The following is an 18,837-nucleotide window of genomic DNA, read 5'->3' as shown; positions in this document are numbered from 1 at the left end:
ATATGAGGACTTCCGCTTCCCAGTCTCACATGTAAGAAGCCTGGAAGTTGCCATTCCAACCCAACAAGTAAAAAGTTGAACAGACTGAACAATCAACAATTCTTCTTGGTGGGAGCCTGGGTGGGGTGGCTCAATCAGTTAAGCGTCCAACTTCAGCTCAGGTCATGATCTCACCGTTTATACGTTCGAGCCCCCCCCCCCCCCCCCCGTACCCCCTCCCCCCACCCTTGGGCTCTGGGCTGACAGCTCGGAGCCTGGAGCCCGCTTCGGATTCTGCGTCTCCCTCTCTCTCTGCCCCTCCCCCACTCTCACTCTGTCTCTGTCTCTCTCTCTCTCAAAAATAAATAAACATTAAAAAAAATTCTTCTTAGATCCAAAAGAGAGAGAAGGACAAAGGGCAAACCGATGCCCTAGGATTAGAGAGACAGGCAAACACAGGGACTTGTGGCTTATCTGAGACAAGATTTACCAGCAGAATGCTTGAGGAAACAGAGCTGGGGTGGCAAAACATGAACCATGACTGACAATTTGCTAGAGGACCACTGTGGACAACTCTCAGAGTTAAAAACTCCAGGAGGATCTAGTCATAGGGAGGCTCACAATATTGCCAGATTTACCTCCAGGAATTCAGAAGCTCACAGTAAATACCAGAGAAAAATCGCCTTCTGCTTCTGCTGAGATAAGGGAAGAGAGACCATTTTTAAATGGGTCTGAGCATTCGGTTAGGAACAAGGCCTGCCCTGAGGGGAAACCACTTAATCAGAGCCTAGCCAACCTGGGGGCAGGGAAATGCCCAACTCCAGTCCCCTACGGCCATCCAGTCCCACCTAAGGCAGGAAAAAGAAACTGGGAAACACTTATGCCCACAGAGCAGAGACCTAGGCTCACTAAAAGACTGAGACCTAATCACAGGGCTACAGAACACTTGTACCTACAGGCCTAGTACTTACTTCCCCTCCTACTTACTGAAAGGCCTACTTACAGCAGTTCCTTTTACCCAGTACATCATGCAGGACTATCAAGAAAAAGTCACAAGGCATACCAACCAAAAGGCAAAACAAAAACAAAAACAAAAAACAACAAAAAACACAGTTTGAAGAGACAGAGCAAGCTTCAGAACCAGACTTGGCAGGGATGTTAGAAGTATCAGCCTGGAGGGGCACCTGGGTGACTCAGTCGATTAAGTGTGTCTGACTCTTGATTTCCGCTCAGGTCATGATCTCACCGTTGGTGGCATCGAGCCCCACATCGGGCTCTGCGCTGACAGCATGAAGCCTGATTGGGATTCTCTCTCTCTGCCCCTCCACCCTCTTTATCTCTCTCTCTCTCTCTCTCTCTCTCTCTCTCTCTCTCTCTCAAACTAAATAAAAAACATTTTAAAATATCTTTAAAAAGAAAAGAACTATCAGACTGGAAATTTAAAACCATGATTAATATGCTAAAGGCCCTAATGGAAAAGGTAGACAGCATGCAAAAACACATAAGCAACATAAAAAAAACATGGACATACTAACAAAGAACCAAAAAGAAACACTAGAGATTAAAAAGCACTGTAACGGAAATGAAGATTGCCTGTGATAGGCTTATTAGTGCACTTGACACAGCTGAGGAAAGAAGAACATATGGACAGAATCCTCAAAAACTGAAAAACAAACAGAATAAGAACCAAGACTTTTAAAAAAGTCAACAGAATATCCAAAGTCTGTGGGACAACTACAACAGGTGTAACATGTGTAATGGGATTACCAGAAAGAGAAGAAAGAACAAAAGGAACAGAGGGAAATATCTCAAATGACTCAGAATTTCCCTAAATGAATGTCAGATTCAGGAAGCTCAAAGAACTCCAAGCAGGATAAATGCCCAAAACAACTACACCAAGGCATATCATTTTCAAATTACAGAAAATCAAAAGTAAAGAAAAAAGAATTCTGCAAGAAGCCAAAGAAAAAGCCATACTTACAAACAAAGATAAGAATCACATTGATGGGAATGCAAGCTGGTGCAGCCACTCTGGAAAACAGTATGGAGGTTCCTCAAAAAACTAAAACTAGAACTACCCTACGTCCCAGCAATTGCAATTGCACTTCTAGGCATTTATCCACGGGATACAGGTGTGCTGTTTTGAAGGGACACAGGCACCCCCATGTTTCTGGCAGCACTATTGACAATAGGCAAAGTATGGAAAGAGCCCAAATGTCCATCGATGGATGAATGGATAAAGAAGATGTGGTGTGTGTGTGCATACACACACATATACACATATACATATACACACACGCGCGCACACACACACAGACACACACACACACAATGGAGTATTATTCGGCAATCAAAAAGGATGAAATCTTGCCATTTGCAACTACGTGGATGGAACTGGAGGGTATTATGCTAGGTGAAATTAGTCAGACAAAGACAAAAATCATAGGACTTCACTCAAAAGAGGACTTTAAGACACAGAACAGATGAACATAAGGGAAGGAAAAGAAAAATAATCTAAAAACATGGAGGGGGACAAAACAGAAGAAACTCATAAATATGGAGAACAAATTGAGGGTTACTGGAGGGATTGTGGGTGGGAGGATGGGCTCAATGGGTAAGGGGCACTAAGGAATCTACTCCTGAAATCATTGTTGCACTATATGCTAACTAATTTGGATGTAAATTTAAAAAAAATAAAAAGCAAATAAAAATAAAAAGAATCACATTGACTTCTCAGTAATCATGCAAGCAAGAAGAGAGTCAAGTGACTTAAAGTGTTGAGAGAAGTAAACCACCAACTTAGACTTCTGTACCCTGCAAAATTATTCTTCAAAAGTGAAGGAAAGGGGTTCCTGGGTGGCTCACTCTTGATTCTGACTCAGGTCATGATCTCATGGTTCGTGGGATCAAGCCCCAAGTCAGGCTCCATGCTATCAGCATGGAGCCTGCTTGGGATTCTCTATCTCCTCTCTCTTTGCTCCTCCCTAGTTCACGCTTGCTCTCTTTCTCTCTCAAAATAAATAAATAAACTTTTTAAAAAAGTGAAAGAAAAATGAAGACTTTCCCAAATGAAAATTGAGGGGATATGCTGACAAAATAATAGCATCAGTATAGTCAGTTATGTATGCTAAATGTTTATGTCTTATGTATATACGTATATGCTTACATATGCTTCTATTTAACTGGAATGAATGACAGCAATGATACAAGGGATGGCAGGAAGGAATGAGGATTTTATTATTATAAGGTACTTCACATTACCCATGAAGTGATACAGTTTATTTGAAAGTGGGCCTGGATTAGTTACAAACGTATACTGCAAACTCTAGGACAACCACTAAAAAAAAGTAAAAAGTATAATTGATATGAAGGAAAGAAAAATAGAGTAACAAAAGCTCAATTAAACCCACAAAAGGCAGGGGCGCCTGGGTGGCTCAGTCGGTTGAGCGTCCGACTTCGGCTCAGGTCATGATCTCACAGCTCGTGGGTTCGAGCCCCGCGTCGGGCTCTGTGCTGACAGCTCAGAGCCTGGAGCCTGCTTCTGCTTCTGTGTCTCCCTCTCTCTCTGCCCCTAGCCCACTCACATTCTGTCTCTGTCTCTCTCAAAAATAAATAAACATTAAAAAAAAAAATTTAAAGGCAGAAAGAGCGGAAGACAAAAATAGAACAAAGAACAAGGATGATGAATAGAAAACAGTTAACAAATATGTTAGATATTAATCTAACTGTATCAATAACCCTTTTAATGTCAATGGGCTAAATACACCTATTAAAAGACAGATTTCAGACTGGATTAAAATACACAACCCAATTATATGTTGTCTACAAGAAACTCACTTTAAATATAAACACACATAGATTAAAAAAGTAGATGGGTAGACAAAAATAGACCATGCTAACACTAATCAAAAGAAAGCAGGAATAGCTTTAATCTCCAACACAGCAGACTTCAAAGTTATCAGGAATAAAAAAGAGCATTACACAGTGATACATTTATGTTTACATAAACATAGATCCTCCAAGAAGACATAATAATTCTTACTCAACAGGTACGCATGCCCATAACAACAGAGCATCAAACCATGTAAGGCAAAAACTTACAAGGAGAAATAGGTGAAACCACTATCATAGTTGGGAGACTTCAACACCCCTCCCTCAAAAATGGACAGATCCAGGGGCACCTGGGTGGCTCAGCTGGTTAAGCACCTGACCTTTTTTTTCCTAATGTTTATTTTTGAGAGACAGACAGACAGACAGACAGGGCATGAGTAGGGGAGGGGCAGAGAGAGATCATGACCTGAGCCGAAGCTGGACGCTTAACTGACTGAGCCACCCAGGCGCCCCAAGCATCAGACTCTTGATTCCAGCTCAGGTCATGATCTCATAGTTTCGTGAGTTTGAGCCCTGCATCAGGCTCTGCACTGACAGCGTCAGAGCCTGCTTGAGATTCTCTCTCTTTCTCTGCTCTTTCCTTGCTCATGCTCGCTCTCAAAATAAACAAATAAACTTAAAAAAAAAATGTTTTTTAAAGGACAGCTCCAGCAGGCAGAAAATCAATAAGGACATAGTTGAACTCAATAACGCCGTCAATCACCTAGATATAATTGGTATCTACAGACAACTTCATCCGATAACAGCAGAGTACATATTGTTTTTAAACTCACATGGAACATTCAGCAAGACAGACTAAATTCTGGGCCATAAAACATACCTTAACAAATTAAAAAAAATAGAAATCAGGCAATGTCTATTCTCAGACCACAAGAGAAATAAACTAACAATCAGTAACAGAAAGAGATCCCACTGAAATTAAAAGGATAATAAAGGGATACTACGCACAACTCTATGTCCACAAACTTGACAGCCTAGACGAAATGGACCAATTCTGTGAAAGACACGATCTGCCAAAACTCACTCAGGAAGAAACACGTAATTTGAATAAAGGCCTATTTCTATTAAAGAAATTGAGTCAGTAATTAACAACCTTCCAAACCAGAAAGCACCAGGCCCAGATGAGCTCTCTGGTGAACTCTTACCAAACATTTAAGGAAGAAATTATACCAAATCTTTATCTTCAATCTCCTTTCAGAGGATAGAAGCAGAGACAGTACTTCCTAATTCATTCTATAAGGGCATCAGTACCCAGAAAAATCTCCAACAAAACATGAGCAAACTGAATCCAACAATGTATAAAAAGAAATATACACCATAACCAAATGGGATTTATCCCAGGTATGCAAGGCTGGCTCAACATTCTAAAATTAATGTAATCACATTAATAGACTAAAAAGGAAAATCACAGAAAAAGCATTTGACAAAATCCAATAACCATTCATGATAAAAACTCTTGGTAAACTAGGAATGGAGGAGAACTGTTTCAACTTGATAAAAAAAAATCTACAAAAAGCTACTGCTAACATCACACTAAATGGTGAGAAACTCCAAGCTTTCCCACTAAGATCAGGTAAGAAGATAAGGACGTCATTTTTCTTTCTTTTCTCCTCCCACTGATTTTTTGTGGACTGTGGTTGTTACAGTTTCATATAATCTGTGAAAGAGGTCCTTTTTTACCACTCCTTCAACACTGCACTGGAAGTCCCTGTTAATGCAATAAGTCAAGAAAAGGAAATGAAATGTATACAGCTGGGTAAGGTAGACATAAAACTATTGCTTGCAGGTGACATGATTATTTATGTAAAAAAAAACAAACTCAAAGAATTGACAACACACACACACACACACACACACACACACACACACACACACACAAAATCTCCCAAACTAATAAGTGATTAAAGCAAGGCTGCAGGATACAAGGTTAATATTAAAAAAAATAAATTGCTTTCCTCTATCTCGGTAATAAACAACTAAAATTTGAAATTGAAAGCACACCACCATGTAAAAAAAATTTTTTTTAATGTTTATTTATTTTTGAGACAGAGAGAGACAGAGCATGAGCAGGGGAGGGGCAGAGAGAGAGAGAGAGAGAGGGAGACACAGAATCGGAAGCAGGCTCCAGGCTCCGAGCTGTCAGCACAGAGCCCGACGTGGGGCTCGAACAAGTCAACCCCAAGATGATGACCTGAGCCAAAGTTGGACGCTCAACCAACTGCGCCATCCAGGCACCCCAGCACACCACCATTTACATCGGCCCCCCACAAAATGAAAATATTTAGTATAAATCTAACAAAATACATACAAGATCTCTATGAGGAAAACTACAAAACTCTGATGAATGAAATCAAAGAAGAACTAAATAGATGGAGAGATACTCTATGTTAGGAAGACTTAATATTGTCCACATGTCAGTTCTTCCCAACTTGATCTACAGATTCAATACAATCCCAGTCAAAATCCCAGCAAGTTGTTTTGTGGACATTGACAAACTAATTCTAAAGTTTAAATGGAAAAGGCAAAAGACCCGTAATAGCCAACACAATACTGAATGAGAAGAACAAAGCTGGAGGACTGACACTACCCAACTTCAAGACTTACTATAAAACTACACTAATCAAGACGCTGTTGTATTAGTAAAAGAACAAACAGATCAACGGAACAGAATAGGGAGACCAGAAATAGACCCCATAAATATAATCAACTGATCTTTGACAGAAGAGAAAAGACAATACAATGGAGCAGAAACAGTCTTCAACAAATGGTGCTAGAACAATCAGACATCCACAGAACAAAAAAAAGAATCTAGATATAGACCTTACATCTTTCAAACAAAATTAACTCAAAATGGGCCATAGACCTAAATGTAAAACAAAAAACTACAAATATTGTAGAAGATAACACAGGAGAAAACCTAGAGGACCTTGGGTGTCATGATACCAACATGAAACACAATCCATGAAAGAAATAAATTGATTTAAATAATTTAACTAATCATTAAATTTAATGATTAATTTTAACTTATCAAAATTGAAAACAACCACTCTGTGAAAGACAACATCAAGAAAATGAAAGATACCCATAGACTGGACAAAAATATTTGCAAAAGACACATCTGATAAAGGACTGTTATCCCAAATATACAAAGAGCTCTTAAAGCTCAATAGAAATGGGAATGCAAACTGGTGCAGCCAGTCTGGAAAACAGAACGGAGGTTCCTCAAAAAATTAAAACTAGAACTACCCTACGATCCAGCAATTGCACTACTAGGTATTTATCGAAGGGATACAGGTGTGTTGTTTCAAAGGGGCACATGTACCCCCTTTCACAGCAACACTATCGACAATAGCCAAAGTATGGAAAGAGCCCAAATGTCCATCGACGGATGAATGCATAAAGAAGATGTGGTGTATATATACAATGGAGTATCACTTGGCAATCAAAAAGAATGAAATCTTGCCATTTGCAACTACGTGGATGGAACTAGAGGGTATTGTGCTAAGCGAAATTAGAGAAAGACAAATATCATAGGACTTAACTCATATGAGGAATTTAAGATACAAAACATAAGGGAAGGGAAGCAAAACTAATACAAAAACAAGGAAGGAGAGAAAATAAGAGACTTATGAACATAAGGGAAGGGAGGCAAAACTAATACAAAAACAAGGAAGGAGAGAAAATAAGAGACTCTTAAATACACAGAACAAACTAAGGGTTGCTGGAGGGGTTGTGGGTGGGGGGATGGGCTAAATGGGGAAGGGGCATTAAGGAAGACACTTGTTGGGATGAGCACTGGGTGTCATACATAGGGGACGAATCACTGCAATCTACTCCTGAAATCATTATTACACTATATGCTAATGAACTTGGATGTAAATTTGAAAATTAAATAAATAAATAAATAAATAAATAAATTCCATCAGTAAAATGAAAAACAAAAACAAAAAACCAAACCAAACCAAAGAAAAAGTTCAACAAAAAGATAACAAAAAGGGACCAAAGATCTTAAGAGACACCTCACCAAAGAAGATATATGGATAGTGAATAAGCATACGAAAAGATGCTGAACACCACGTCATCAGAGAAGTGCAAATTAAAACAAGACACCACTGCACACCTATCAGAACAGCCCAATCCTGGAACACTGACAGCACTAAATGGTGGTGGGGGTAATGGGGCAACAGGAACTCCCATTTACTGCTGGTAGGAATGCAAAATGGCACAGCCACTTTGGAAGAGAGTTTGGTGTTTTCTGACAAAACGATACGTGACCTTACCATACCAGCCAGGAGTCATGCTCTTTGGTATTTATCCAAAGGAGTTGCACACTTATGTTCACACAAAAACATGCACACAGATGTTTACAGTAGCTTTATTCTTCATTGTCAAAGCTTGGAAGCAACTAAAATATCCTTCAAAAGGTAAATGGATAAACTGTGATATAAAACTATACAGACAAAGGGATTAATGGTTTCCAAGGAGTGCGTGGGGAGCATGGAAGATTTTTAGGGCAATAGAAATGCTCTGTATATTATAATGATGGAAACGTGCCATTACACCTTTCTCCAAATCCACAGGATGTACAACAAGAATGAATTCTAAGTAGACTGTGGACTTTGGGTGATTGTGATATGTCAACGTCGGCTCATCCTCAGTGACAAATGTACTGTTCTGGTGAGGTAGGCAGGAGGTGTGGGGGAAACCTGCATCTTCCTCTCAATTTTCTTATAAACCTAAAACTACTCTAAAAAAATGAAATCTTTGAAAAAAATATATGTACGTTTCAAAATAACAAATTTTTAGCAATTGAAAAGAAGGGTGTGGCCAACTATAACACACGCTGTAAGTACATCAAAAAGATGAAGACCAAGAAATGACCTCTGAGGTTTAGAGGCACAAAGACTTCAACAGAAGCAGTTTTGAAAAAAAAAGGTTTTCATATATTTACACAAGCACAAAAAACAAAGGTAACTAGAATAAAACAAAAGATGTGAAGGTCCTTTATGTAGGAAAATATAAATATGTATCAAAACATGTTAAGGAGAAACACATACTCTTGATTTGACAATTCAATATTGTAAAGATCATTTACTGCCTCTCAATAGGTCTTATAAAATCAACACAATTCCCATAAAAATCCCCAAATGGTTTTTTTGTAGGATTTGTCAAGCCAAATTTAAACTACATGGGCATAAAGGGGGCCAAGAACAGCCAAAGTGATTCCAAAGAATACAAGAATGCTATCATCACCCCTCCCCACAATCTCTCCCCCCTACCTCACACACACACACACACGCATGAATTTAAAAATGATTTATTTAAAAATTAAATAAATGTGGGGCGCCTGGGTGGCTCAGTCGGTTAAGCGTCCGACTTCGGCTCAGGTCATGATCTCACGGTTCGTGAGTTCGAGCCCCGCGTCGGGCTCTGTGCTGACAGCTCAGAGCCTGGAGCCTGTTTCAGATTCTGTGTCTCCCTCTCTCTCTCTGACCCTCCCCCGTTCATGCTCTGTCTCTGTCTCAAAAATAAATAAACGTTAAAAAAAAATTTTTTTTAATTAAACAAATGAAATTTAAAAATGATTTATAATATAGACAAATAGACCAATGGGACAGAAAACCTTAAAAAAAAAAAACCCTTAATCCTTTATATAAACCTGATTATGACAAATCTGGAATTGTCTATCAGTAGAGAAAGGACAGAATATTCAATAATAGGATCCCTACTTTATTCCATCTACAAAAATGAATTCCAGGTAAAGACTTTTCTTTAGAAGGTACCATTATACCATTAGGGGCAGCATGGCAGAGGCTACTGACTGGCTACAACTTGTGTGAACCAATATTTTGTAGATTTGAGGTTGAAAATTCCTGAAGTATCCATGTGGAAGGAACTCTGATCCAAGGACATCTGTTATAATACATTCTGAATAGTGAAAAGACAGAAATAATCCAGGTAACCATCAGCACAGAAATAGACAAACTGTGGTTTAGTTGTACTGTGAGATTCAGATATTAAAATGAACTAGACACACACCTAGATATATATATATATATATATATATATATATATATATCTAGCTTTGTAGCAAAACCATGCATTAAAAAACAAACTATAGAAAGCTTCTTTATACTATTTACTTAAAAACTGTATAAACACAAGAATACCATATGTTATTTACAGATCCTGGCATATGTGGAAGTATAAGAAAAAATCGACACAAAGAATTTACCTCTGGCAAGAGTAGAATAAGGACAAGGACTTTAGCTGTACCTACAGCATTTTTATCTTTAAAAAAGGACATCTAAAACAAAACGGCAAAATGCTGACATAAATAAAATTAGCATGGTGGTGACTGGAGTATCTGCTGTATTACTTCCTGTTTGAAATATTTCATAATGTTTAAGGTTTACTTACTTTAAAAAAATAAAATAAAATAAAACCCCCAACGTATGCTGGACGATCTTTGAAAGGTAACTCTGAGGTGGGAGAGCACTGATCGTAAATTGCCATCTACTCCTGCTGCGGTGTCCATAAAATAAATGCTAAAGTGCGTTTGCTCTTCACAGCAGCTAGCATGGTGCCTGACACAGCAGCTGTTAAATCAGTATTTGACAAATGATTAAAGAGACCTCTGGATACCAACTTTTCCAACCACCTGTTCGCACACACAGTCAACCTGAGACTATTTAAGTACCAAAGTAATCAAATTTCTAGTTTTTCTGATCCAGTTCCTTCACAACCAGACTATTGTTCCTTTTTTGTTTTGTCTAAGTCTCTTTTTTGTAGGTTTTCTGGTGCCCTTAATTATTCCATTAGAGCCCTGACTATATTTAGCCAACTTGGATTCTGCTTCCTTTATAAAAATTCTTCCTATACATTTACAAAACTCATCCCCGACCTTACACCAGGATCCTCCGAAGGGCATCCAGATTGACTTTAGACTCCCTGGACTCTTAGGCTGTCTTGCAAAAGAGGCGTTCTTTTCGCTCCTTTCCTTAGATTTAATTTCCCTTGGTCTGCTGGCTTTTCTATCTGTTTCTACTGTCTCCTGTAAACTTTCCATCTACCTTCAGAATCCAAAGTTACTGCTTTATGGGAGGTGCCTGAGCAGATTTTAGAAAGGCGGGTACATAACTCTGGGAATTCCAGCCACTAAATAACGTGACCGTTTGAAAGGGCCCCCTACACAAGAGAGCGTGATATAAAGGTTGAAAATAAATGCGAGTCTAGCCAAGTAAGAAGTATGTAACATGTACAAGCAGAAAAGGTTCTCACATGAGTGGTCTGACGAGATGCTGTGTGGAACCAAAACAAAGTCATCCGTATCACAGGAAGAGTTCTTGCTACTAGTGCTGGCAGAATCTTTGGACACTTGCAGACAGTTGGGAGGACCCAACGGTGGGGAGGATAAGTTCTCTTCCTGAATATGCTGCATATCTGGAAGGGACTAAAATGAACAACAGAAAATTAAAACTGACCTAATAATACAATGCACGTCAGAACAGCCACAAGACTAAGGAATACTGTCTTCATAAAAGTGGGCCTAAAGTTCAATTCCAGCTTAAAATTGCAAAAAAAAAAACACCTCTCTTTGGAAAATCTCTCCCTTAGAAAAGCACAGTTTTAAAGTGTCTTTGCATAAAGACTTCTCAAATGTTCTCCAAAAATGATACTTAAAAATATATCATACCACTTATCATGTACATGTCTGCTTCTCCTGCAATTTTCGAGGTGCGTTTTTATCATCTCAACATCCCCAGTTTCGGCTCTTGGCCTAGCAAAGCAGATACTTAATAACTGTTCACTTGATGACTAAAACACAGAGACTCTAGGTTAATGACATCCTGCACAACTTGAAAAAGTTTTAAACCTATGATGAAGAAAACATTATAAACAGGAAAGCAAGAGAGCATGTTATGTCAAAAAGTAAAGAAATCAATAAGGATAACTGCATTCAAGCCTAGAGGTTCACTTACACTCACAGAAAGATTTGGAAAACCTTACAGGTGGTGGCTACATTCCTTTGGTTTCTCTTTTGTTAGGGGGTAGGAAAAGAAAGGAAGAAAAGCCTGTAAGATACATTTAAGCAAAGACTTAGATGCAAGCAGCTATATATCTTTTAGCAGTTGCCTAGTTCAAGGACTCTAGTGACACCTCTAATTAAATGTCTTGATGATACAATGGTTTTCTAAAAAATGAACTTCCTAACTTATTGTGTTAAGTCCCCTATTACCCTGTTTAACCTCTGTTTCTATGTAAGAAAAGGAAAAATACCACAATGTCCTTTAAACTTAAACCCCTGTCTTAAACACGCAATTCACTGCAAGGGCTCTTTGAATGTCACTGTGCAATGAAAGCTGTCTCAAATCTCCTACCGTGTGCATGTGTGTGTGTGTGTGTGAGAGAGAGAGAGACAGAGAGACAGAGAGAAAGAGACATACACATGACATACAATCTCATCACTTTTTAGAGAGACCTTATGTGTCAAGGTAATAAAAAGAAGGGACAACGTAGAGACTTACACTACTGATCGTCACTGTGGGCTAGACACTGTTAAGAGCTTTCCATGTATTACTTAACTCCAATCATGTTCTGAAACCCAGTTATATATAATATATAGATATAGAGATATACATCTACACACACACACACACACACACACACACACACCCCTCAGAAGTTTAGGAAATTTGCCCAAGATCATACAACTAAAAAGCGGTCAAGTTGAGATGTGATTCTAAGTATTTAACTCCATAATTTCTTTCCGGTGGTTTAGGCAGGAACTTTCTCACTTTCTTCCCTGCATTTGTAATATTATCTGCACCCACAACATCTGGGTGGAAGAGATCTCCTCGCTTTTCCACCTGTGCTCTAATTCTATTCCCCTCCACCTCCTCAGAGACCAAGACCAACTTCCCTCTGCCCGACGCTCACCCTCTCCCTTTTCCTCTCTGCACATGAACACATTTCATTTTGTCACGTCTCAAATCCCTGCAGCCCTCTTAATCACCATCTTCTCTGACTACTTTTTAACAGTATCTCTTGAAATTATCAATCTTCATGGACTCAAATTCCTCATCTCATGTGTGTCCCTCAACCCACCATAATCCACTTCTACCTTCAACTGTCCAATAAAACGGTCTTTATTAGGCTCATCATGACCTTCCCATTGCCAAGTCATGTGGACTCTCGCTCTCTCCCTTAATTTATCCGAGCTACGTTACACTTGCTCTGCAGACCATTCTCGACACTCTACCCCTTTATTCAGTGACCCTGCTTTTCCTCCTACTTCTCCATCTGTTTTGTGGATGCCCGCTTCTCATCTGTCCCTTAAAGGAGACGGGTAGAGTCTGGAGTTCCCCAAGGCGCCAGTCTGGACCCTCTACTCCTCACATGCTTAGCCTCACCCCAGTGACCACTCTCACCCTCCTGCCTTCAAGTACCACCTCACCTCTGCAGCCTGGATATCTCCAGTGAGCGATGGACCAACTCACCACCTTTACCCTCCAGAGCACCCCCCCACAAACACACTCCCACACCCAGCGACTTCATCATCCATCCGTTCGGTCCCCTTGGAATTCAAGCAATTCCAAGCTCTGCAGACTACCTTTCTCTTGCCTGGTCCCACCTTCCCCTTAGCTCAGGGCCTCATTCTCAGAAAAAAAAAAACAAGAAAGGTGCAACAGTCTGCGGTTGTTCTCCTTCCTCTGCCGAGAGACCACTCTGCTCTCTACCAGTCTCAAACCCAGTCCTCCACCCTGCTTTTAGGAGAATCTGGCTAAAACACACAGCGGGTCACATCACACCTCCATTCAGATGGCTCACCGCAGCCACACCCTGTCAAGATGCAGCATCTCCCTGCCTCTCTAGCACGACGTCCACCTCCCCTCACCACCACCGCTCTCGGCATCCACCAGTCTGGACTGCTCCGAGAAGCCTTGTCCACAGAACCTGCGGCGATGAGGGGGACAGTCTGCATCTGAGCTGTCCAGCATGTTACAGATCTGCTAGCTATCGATGGCTACTGAACGTGACTAAGGAACAAAGTTTTAAATTTCACTTCGTTCTAACAAATTTAAATTAAAGTGGGTACGGGGGGGAGGGGGGCCTACAGAGTTCCTTCAGTGGGCCGTGCTTCCGTGACTTCACGAACAGGAACTCCTCCACCTACGAGACCATTCTTTCACTACTGCACCTTGCTACGTCTTTCTCCAAAACGCAGCCGCTCCCTGCCCTCCCCAGCAGCCCTTCTCAGTTGCTGCTCTGACGTGATGCTCCTCATTCGTGTTCCCACAGGCAGTAAAGAGACACACACACACGCATCTAATAGCGACCCATTTCCCGGCCTCCTCTCCACACAACTAAACTGAAAGCTCCTTAATGTAAGGGACCTGACTGTGTCCTCCATTAGTATCAACCAGAACCTTACACAAAGTAGACATTTAATAAATATTATGAAACCAATCAATACTCAAGAAATATCACCTAAATAGCACTTAACCTATAGCCAGTATCATAACTGAAAGACTATTTATTCATTTTGTTTTTTGTTTTTCTGCCTTTCTGAGATTTCCCTGGGGGGGCGCCTGGGGGGCTCAGTCAGTCAAGCATCCAACTCCTTATATCGGCTTGGGTCGTGATCTCGCTGTAATGAGATTGAGCCCCATGTCGGGCTCTGCGCTGACAGCGTGGGACGCTCTCTTTCCCTCTCTCTCTCTGCCCCTCCCCCACTCGCACGCAAGCACTCTCTCTCAAATAAACATAAAAAAAAGATTTCTCTAGAGTAAAGCAGCAGCTGGAGATTTGCGTGAGAAGGTGAAAAAGACAATGTTATGTGTACGTGTCTCTGTGTATCAACCCTGAGTATGAGAATCAACTCCAGCCGTAGGAAGGATGCATGTATGAAATAATCTTACTTTTGTCAGATTACATTCAAAGCAAGGCTTGTTAAACAATCCCATTTTCTTTCTTTCTTTTTTCTCTTTTTCTAAACAGGCTCCACACCCAAAGTAGGCCTTGAACTCACAACTCAGAGATTAAGACTCGCATGTTCCACCAACTGAGCCATCCAGGTTCCCTAAACCATCCCATTTTCTGATCTCGCTATCTGGAAATTATACAGAAACACTCTTGATTTCCTTTTATTCCCCAGCTTTCCTTTTTACTTTCACTTCAAGCATTAGCTTTTAATAAAGGCCTTCTAAAATGTTTTTCCACCACAGTTTGTAGCATCTAAATATGCCTCTTCTCTCCCTCCTGTGTGTCCTCACTGCTGTTAACACTCCATCTCTTCCCTAGCAGCCAAGCTAGCTCTGTAGGCTCTCCCTTTCAATGCCACCCCCCTAAAAAAAAAAAAAAAAAAAAAAAAAAAAAAAAAAAAAACAACCAAAAAACCCAACTTGCTCTCTCCAGTCAAAGCAATTTCCAATTCAATGTCCCTCCTACTGGAACCCCTCTTTCTCATTCCCTGGTCGTTCTACAAACAGGCTCCTTTATTCTTACTCTCCCACATCTCTCCCATAATCAGATCCTTCCTTGTGGTTCCTTTCTCAAGCCTAAACTTTGCTTTTCATATTCTGTATCACACTGTATCAAATGCAGACTTCATAATAATAGCTACAGTTTATCAACTACTCACTACGGCTGCTCTTCGGGCAAAGCGCAATGAAGCCTGCGCTACAGATGAGGGAGCCACGGCTCAGCTCTGGAACTGACCTGCCCAAAGTGAAGGGTGAGCAAGCAGCAGTTGTGCCCAGCTCCAAATAACACCAGCTGTCTTTCCATGTCAGTACTTCCTCCACACTTCTCCCCAATCACTCCAAAGCAGTGTTTTCTTATACTCCGGACTGAAGTAGGAAATACACAACACTCTTCTCTATTTCCTCTTGGGTTCCCCCCACCCACTCGAGGTTTTTTCAATTCATGGAAATATAATGTAAGTCTTATTAGCCCATCTGCTTTTTCTACTTGGCTTAAGTCTGCAGGGTTATGCAGAAAGGTTTTTTTGTCAGTTTTAGGACTCATCTTTTTGCGACAGGCTGCTTCGGCATCTGCTCTAGCTAAGGGGCTATTAGGTTTCCCTTGAAAATAATAATAGCATTAGTTGCCACAGAGTATTTATTATGTACCAGACAGTGTAGTAAAAGTGTGTTTGCTCATTTATCCTTAAAAAACTCTACGAAATAGGTAAATTACATTCACTTTACATAGAAGAAACGTGGTTAAGAGAGTTTAAGTCATTTGTCCTGGTTAACTGTGGCAAGTAAGGGATACAGAAGTCCCAAGCCCCATGCTCTTAAACCTCTGAGTTGAACCCACTAATTACACAATCATCTCCTTTTACAACTGCCCCACGCTCTGCTAGCAGAATTCAAGAAATTCATGTCTGCCAGGCTAATCTGGAAAATATTCACAATAGCTGACACAAGAGCCCTTGGACCTTCAGCTTATGGAAAAGCCTCAAGGTCACAACCCACACTGCAACAGAGATTTGGGGCAAGGGTCAGAAAAGGGCAAAGTAAAACCCTGGGAGAGTGGAGTAGGAAGATGGAGTGAGCAGAAGCTCTCAGGGTCTAGAAGAAGCACTTAGGTTGGAGGAAAGACAACCGTGGGAGAAATGGCCAGGGAGCCCAGGAGGAAGAAGAGGCCAGTGGTGAGCAGGTCTTGAAGGGCTGGCAGCCGCCACTGTGGGGGTCCGGGTCCGCGGAAAGTGCACTCACCGCCACTGGAAATTCTAGGTACCATAACTCCCCAGCTGGTGTCATGACACTCAGATAAAATAAACATTACCTATCTACCTGTAATAGGTACCCTTTGCAATGATCATTCTTTCCAACCCCCTAAGGCACGAGGTGAGAGTACTGTACCCGCTGTTCAGAGGCAAGTGGCCCAGAGAGCTGACATTCCTTGCTGCAGCTTACATAGCTACATAAGGGCAGAGATCCACATCTAGGTCTATTTGACTCAACAATAATGCTCTTTCCCCAAACCTCAGTTGCCCCAGTAAACACGACACATAAAAAGGTCATCCACAGTGTGGCTGTAGGCTTAGGTGTGGACAGATACAATAGCACTAACTGAAAATTACCGTCAATGAAAGCAAAGCTTACCGGTGGAGAGGCAAAACGACAAGACGGGGAGCTGCCACAGGAGCTGCCGGAGACAGAGCCAGCATACACGGGCACCGGGACCGGGCAGGCTGGGGGAAGAGACACGGATGAAGACAGACGTCACTCTGCACGGCAGTTACACGGCTTGTCTAACAGAAACCCTGTCAAAACCACTACAGCTTCGGGGCGTCTGGGTGGCTCGGTCGGTTGAGCGTCCGACTTCAGCTCCCGTCATGACCTCACAGTTTGCAGGTTCGAGCCCCGCATCGGGCTCTGTGCTGACAGCTTGCTCAGAGCCCAGAGCCTGCTTCAGATTCTGTGTCTCCTTCTCTCTCTGCCCCTCCCCCGCTCACGCTTTGTCTGTTTCTCAAAAATAAATAAATGTAGGGGCGCCTGGGTGGCTCAGTCGGTTAAGCATCCGACTTCAGCCAGGTCACGATCTCGCGGTCCGTGAGTTCGAGCCCCGCGTCGGGCTCTGGGCTGACAGCTCAGAGCGTGGAGCCTGTTTCCGATTCTGTGTCTCCTCTCTGAACCTCCCCCATTCATGCTCTGTCTCTCTCTGTCTCAAAAATAAATAAACGTTAAAAAAATTTTTTTAATAAATAAATAATTTAAAAAAAAACCCTACTACACCTTCATGTTGACCCCAAGTTCACACTCACCAACTTATTACACCTCCCATGGATAAAACTGAAAATGCAGCAATTACTAAAACTGTTTCCACCCAGATTTGGGACAAACAACTGTAATTAAGTAAATACAGCTACAGGTATTTAGGAAAAGCTCAATGAAACCTTGAGAAGCACAATGAAATTAATTTTGTAACACAAAACACTAATTTTTCCTTAAGTCTGCATTTACTCTTCACGTAAAAATGCAAAAAAATGGGTACTCACATTTTTTCACTGGAACTTGCTCAAGAAAAGGATGGTTGAAAAATGCTTCTGTAAGGAAATAGGAGAATACAGCCTTTAAACTGATGCTGACTAGCAGACAGGTTAAACCTTTGTCAAAGAATTTAACAGAGTGTCTCTTCGATCATAATTATCGTTAACTTCTTCACGTAGCCTCTATCTCTTTCAGTGTAAAAGCATATTATTTTCATAACTCATCTATAAAAGTGATCAGATTACAAGTAACTCTTAATCAGTGAAAAATTAAGAATAGTAATTTGAATTCTCAAAACACCCATTACCAACACGGGAAGCCCTGAGCTACCGAAGCAGACACGTTCCCTGACACATGCTGTCCCTCAAGCAGCATCCCCACGGACGGCTGTGAGCAGGCCTTTCCTTCCTAAGCATGTGTATGAAGCACGGCTGTTGTAAACTGTCCCAAGAGGCAATCCAGGCAGCTGATTTATGCAAGAAATCCTATCCTTCTATCCCAGAAGAGAGATTCCTGCTGCTGGCTTCATATTTTTTAAAAAACTCTAGGTTTGATTTAATTTCTCTGGTTATCCGCCAAGGACAAAACCGACACAAGCCTGCTAATTAGATAAAGATAAATAAGCAGGTGAGTACACAGCAGTTTGTTATTTTAGTTTATTTTCGTACGTGTTTAGAGTGTTTCATTATTTCCTTAAAAACCCACAAAGAAAATCTCATCTGTCATGAAGTCCCAGACCTGTGTGCTATTACATCTCACAGAGCAGACAAGGAGAGCAGCACAGTACCAGCATGGAGGTCGAAAAGAGGCAATACAAGACCAGGAGAAGCTTAACTCAGGATCTAACGTATCTTCCTTCTACTCTGACGGGTCCCATGAGTCCCGCTGCAAAGCATCGCCAAAAGCCACTCAGAGTAAATTATCAGTTACAAGACTTGCCAAGGAAATGTGGAAGCTTTTGAAG

General features: G+C 41.1%; 1 protein-coding gene across 5 annotated transcripts in view; it reads right to left on the bottom strand.

Annotated features, from left to right (window-relative positions):
* ULK2 (unc-51 like autophagy activating kinase 2) overlaps positions 1-18,837 on the bottom strand; it is an 83,393-nt gene that overhangs the window by 38,658 nt on the left and 25,898 nt on the right. For 4 of the 5 annotated variants that reach the window (XM_027047475.2, XM_027047479.2, XM_027047477.2 and 1 more), the window contains exons 11-13: positions 17,882-17,929; positions 16,986-17,074; positions 11,152-11,323 (exon numbers count right to left, since the gene is read on the bottom strand). In XM_027047475.2, the coding sequence (XP_026903276.2) occupies positions 11,152-11,323; positions 16,986-17,074; positions 17,882-17,929 (309 nt within the window). The remainder of the gene's footprint in view (positions 1-11,151; positions 11,324-16,985; positions 17,075-17,881; positions 17,930-18,837) is intronic. The other variant, XM_053212618.1, reaches the window with a different exon arrangement.

The sequence above is a fragment of the Acinonyx jubatus genome, chromosome E1 (genome assembly GCF_027475565.1).
Source record: "Acinonyx jubatus isolate Ajub_Pintada_27869175 chromosome E1, VMU_Ajub_asm_v1.0, whole genome shotgun sequence".
Taxonomy (NCBI): Eukaryota; Metazoa; Chordata; class Mammalia; order Carnivora; family Felidae; genus Acinonyx; species Acinonyx jubatus.
This window is presented reverse-complemented; position numbering and strand designations above follow the sequence as displayed.